At 48.7% G+C, this 4,636-nt stretch overlaps 1 protein-coding gene across 1 annotated transcript in view; it reads left to right on the top strand.

The window, feature by feature from the left end:
• SAE1 (SUMO1 activating enzyme subunit 1) overlaps positions 1–4,636 on the top strand; it is a 61,929-nt gene that overhangs the window by 17,817 nt on the left and 39,476 nt on the right. Inside the window, exon 2 of the mRNA XM_004710400.2 lies at positions 2,658–2,769. Coding sequence (XP_004710457.1) covers positions 2,658–2,769 — 112 coding nt within the window. The remainder of the gene's footprint in view (positions 1–2,657; positions 2,770–4,636) is intronic.

Below are 4,636 nucleotides of genomic sequence, written 5' to 3'. Positions count from 1 at the left end.
GTCCAGCCTGTGGAGTGTGATGTGAAGTCTGGGAGTAGAAAGCCAAACGTGTGGCTGAGGCGGGTTACATGGATCTGGCATTGGTGGCTTCTTGGGCTGGCAGAGCAAGGCAGAACCAGTATGGGTGGCTTTCATGCCAGCCTTGAGTTATTTTTTTTTCCCTGTCAGATTTTGAAAATCCTGTTGGTGAAGTTCTTTTATTAATGAAGGCAATGGGGATGGAGGGGGGATAAATTCAAACAGTGCAAGTAAGATTGTTTGACCATCTTTTGTGCGCCAGGACCTGTGCTACATGCTTCTGCACACGTCCTGCCAGGTGGTTTAGGGGTTAGATCAAAAATGAAGTCAGAATCGAGGGATGGGGAGGGAGGGGAAAAATGAGGAGCCGATATTAAGGGCTCAAGTAGAAGGCAAATGTTTTGAGAATGATGATGGTAACAAATATACTTATGTGCTTGACACAATGGGTGTATGCACAGACTATGATAAGAATTGTACGAGCCTCCAATAAAATGTTTTTAAAAAAATGAAATCAGAATTATTATCCCGTCCCTAAGATGGGTAAACTGAAGTGGAGAGGGATTCCACCAGCTTGCTTAGGCCATTCGTTTGGGAAGTGGCAGAGCCAGAATTCAAATCCACATCTCCGTACTCAGGGGCGGTAGTGGCTGGCAGAGTCATTTCTGAAGGAGCACCGACCCGGAGCAGTTAGTGTGTTTGGAGATAAGTGGTGATGCTGGGCTTTGTCTGAAGACAGAGTCCTTAAAGGGATGCTAGTAACTAGATAGGACTCAAATCTAAAGAGGACCTGAAACCTTGAATTTCAGATTTGGTGTGTCTGGGCCCAGGGAAGGAGGAATGGTTAGTCAGAGAGTCAGTAGTTCCTCAGAGTGAGTGCACAGCGGAGTGAGTGTCAGGGCACGAGAGCTTTTTGACGTCCAAGGCTGCATGTGTGGACTGCCGGCCTCTGGTCAGAAGTCTTGTCTGATCCTCCAGGGTGGGAAGTGCTCTGGGAGGACTGAAAGCCTGCCCTCCACCCACTGGGATAATGCTGGTGACCTGTGGCCACCTGCTGCTTACTAGCACCTCTGTAAATTATTCAGGTGGTGTGTGGGCTACCCTCCTGTCAATTTCCTCCTCGCCTTGTAGTGGTCCCTGTTCCCTGGGACCCCATGTGTGCGGGGCAGGACCGCTCCACAGGGTTTTCAAGCCTGTGGGAGACTGCCAGGTCTGTCCTCTGAGGTACAGGTTTGAGCTAGGTTTGAGCTACCAACCTTTGGCTTAGTACAAAGTTGAACTGCTAACCACTCACCACCTTTTGAGTCAGGACTGATTCACAGCCACCCCATGTTTCGTTCACCCTAGTGAAGTAGAGTTGTGCCCTTGAAAGAGTTGTGTCTGCCAAGTCTGGTTGGGCATGGAAGGGCCCCTCAGATTAATAAAATAAAATGATGAAGCTGAGACCCATAGATACACCTTTGAGCGGAATCTTGACAATAATCTCCCTCACTCCCATTTTGTGCTTTGATTGTAGCAGCGAAGGAAATTTGAAAAGTGTTAAGCTCCCATCCTTATTTAAAAACCTTGGTAATTGGAGCTGATCAAGTCATTATGGTAGTAGTAAGCTCATTAGGCAACAGGATCTGAATTTACACGATACTGTTTATGGTTCCTATGAATCCTTTAACGTGAGTAATCATATTTGCTGCAGAAACATGGCTGGGTTTCATAGAGGATGCACCTCCAGGACCTCATTGCAGTTGCTTTGTAATACCATGGAGATCCAAAAAGTTGGTAGAAAACTGGAATAGAAAAATACTGGCATTCTTTCATGACCTTTTTAAGTCCCCTTGTATATGATATAAACTCCTTATTTTCTTTTTAAATTTTGAAAAAATGTAATTCTGAAAGACTTGGATTTCGGAGATTTCAGAGAAGGTCTTTCACATTGTGCTGTCTCCTTTGGGCCTCAAAGTTCTTGGGAGATGTTGGGGGATAACTGACCTCTGGCTCTCCCTTTTGAGCCTCATCTAGATGGAAACATTTCCTGTACACAGCAGAGAGGGCCTCCTCTCACCACCACTTCTGCTACCCCACTAGTCCAAGCCACCATTGACCGAACCTTCCCGCACCCCCCATGGCTTCCTAATAATCCAGAATCCTCACCGTGGCTTGTCGCCGAGACTTAGTGGTGTGGCCTCTGTTGTGCTCCTTCCATTCTCTCTGTTTGCTGTCCATCCATCTCTGTCCCTGACACTGCCTACTCTTCCTGGGGTGGGGGTGGGGTTGTGGATGCTTCACCCCCAAACAGCTGCGTGTTCCTCCCCCTTTTCTCGATATCACCTTCAGGGTCACTCAGTCCGGGGATCCTGCCCTGCTCGGTGTGTATGTACACCCTTGTTTTTCTGTCTCCCTTCCTGGCTGTCAGCTCTGGGGCACAGGGGCTGGATCTGCCTGCCCTGTTCTCCCTAGACCCTTTGGTAGTGGTTTGCTCCAGGCAGGAAGGCTTGATGCCCGTCTCTTTCCTGGTCTTGGGGCTGCAATGTTTCGGGGCTGTTTCTGTCAGTCTGCGCACCGGATTCTGCTCTTGGATGCTTCAGCCTATTTCCACTCTAACCGGTACCACCTGGGTAACGGCCTCTCTCTCTGCCTCACAGGCTTCGGGCCTCCCGGGTACTCCAGGTTGGCATGAAAGGCCTTGGAGCGGAAATTGCCAAGAACCTCATCCTGGCGGGTGTGAAAGGACTGACCATGCTGGATCACGAACAGGTGAGACGTCTGTCCCCACCCTGCTGGCCCCTCTGCTCACCCTGCCCCACTGTGCAATCCTGTTGGGTAGGTAGCGAAGCCACACCACCCCAAGGCATGGTGAGAGCCAGAGAATAGACTCTGGGAAATTCGGAATAGCCTAGGGGACTTGGTGTGGTGTGGACTCCACTCTGGCCAGTGATTCTGCTCCAGAAGGTCTGAGAAAAGGTGTCTGAGGAGATTTTGCTGGAGTTGGTTCGAATTGGGTCAGAGAGGCTGCACTCAGACTGCCTAACACAGTGTCTGGCAAGTGACAGGTCCCATGATTGCTGGTAACTATGGCATGGCACTGTGTTGATAAGATAGCAGTGCCGGATTCCAGGGTCACTCTCTGATCTGGCTTTTTCCCCAAGGTGAAAATGAATACTTTTTTTAAAAAATGAATACTTCTTTCAACACAGTGAGTGCCTTATGCCATTTCAGGAGTCCAGGCGGTGTAACAGCTGCCAGCTGAAAAGCTGGTGGTTCAAACCCACCAGCTCTGTTCTGTGGGAACAAGACGTGGTCTCTCTGCCTTGGAAATGCTGGGCAGCTATGCTTGCAGCTTTAGGGTCTCTGTGAGTAGGAGTCAACTCTGCAGGGCAGTGAATTTTGGCTTGGAATGACAGTTTAGTTTATTTCTTTTATATAGAAAATGTTAAGTACATATAAACAACAACAACAACAAAACAACTCACTGCCATCGAGTCCATGCTGACTTAAAGCAATCCTATATAGGACGGTGTAACTGCCCCTATGGGTTTCTACGACTAACTCTTTATGGGAGTAGAGAGCTCTGTCTTTCTCCCAAGGAGTGGCTGGTGGTTTCGAACTGCTGACCTTGGAGTTTGCAGTCCAACACATTACTACACCACTAGGTCATACATGCACAAGTGAAATATTGGACACCGTTTCTGTCTGGCTTCTCTTATTATTTATCTCATATTTGTCTCTGGGACAGTATTTCAAGGCAAATTCCCCAAATCATGACAGTTTAGAGGGAAAGCTTCAAGTCTAGAAGTCATTCATGCTTATTATACTTTGCATCTTTCCTGGCAGGCTCTTAGCAGGGTCTTTCCTCATGCGAAGTAACTAACATGCCCTGGCTGAGGCTGAGGCTGTGGGGAAAAGTCAATAGTAATGAAATACTTTAAAGCCTCGCCTTGTTTGGGGTTTCTGGAGAAAAATAATCCCCGGAATTATATTTTGAAATAGAATCTGGCCGCAAAATGAAGAGAGGCGTGGGTTGGCTCACTTAATATCACAGTCACAAATTGATACTTGAGTTGAATTTTAAAACCTTTCAAGGAAAAAGTAATAAATTCCTGCAGGCCAGCCTTGTGCTGACTGCTCAGGCATCTCCCATGCCACAGTGCCCCCTAGAGGCAGGAGCTCACCTTCAAAAACCAAACTGCTGCCATTCAGTTCAACCCAGCGACCCTGTAAGACCAGGTGGAAATGACCCCGTGGGTTTCCAAGACTCGGAGTCCTTACAGGAGCAGACAGCCTCGTCTTCCTCTCAGAGCAGCTGGTGGTTTTGAATTTCGGGCTCTGTGGTCAGCCCAACGTGTAACCCACTGTGCCACTCCTTGCAGCTCATCGAGAGCCTGGCTCAAACCCTGCTGCTGTCACCTTGATTCTGAATCCTAGTGGCCCTGGGAGGCACAGTAGAACTGCCCCATCGGGTTTCCAGGGCGCTCATCTCCGGGGGACCGCCACACCTTTCTCCCAAGGAGCAGCTTGTGGGTTCAGACTGGCAACTGTATGGTTAGCAGACCAGTGTTTAACCACGGTGCCACCAGGGTTCCTCTAGAGCAGTGGTTTTTAACCTGTGGGTCGCATCCCCTTT

The sequence above is a fragment of the Echinops telfairi genome, unplaced genomic scaffold (assembly GCF_000313985.2).
Source record: "Echinops telfairi isolate 266 unplaced genomic scaffold, ASM31398v2 ScPeMD7_655;HRSCAF=1070, whole genome shotgun sequence".
In the NCBI taxonomy this organism is placed as follows: domain Eukaryota; kingdom Metazoa; phylum Chordata; class Mammalia; order Afrosoricida; family Tenrecidae; genus Echinops; species Echinops telfairi.
Note: the sequence above shows the minus strand (reverse complement) of the source record. Positions and strands in the feature narration are given on the sequence as shown.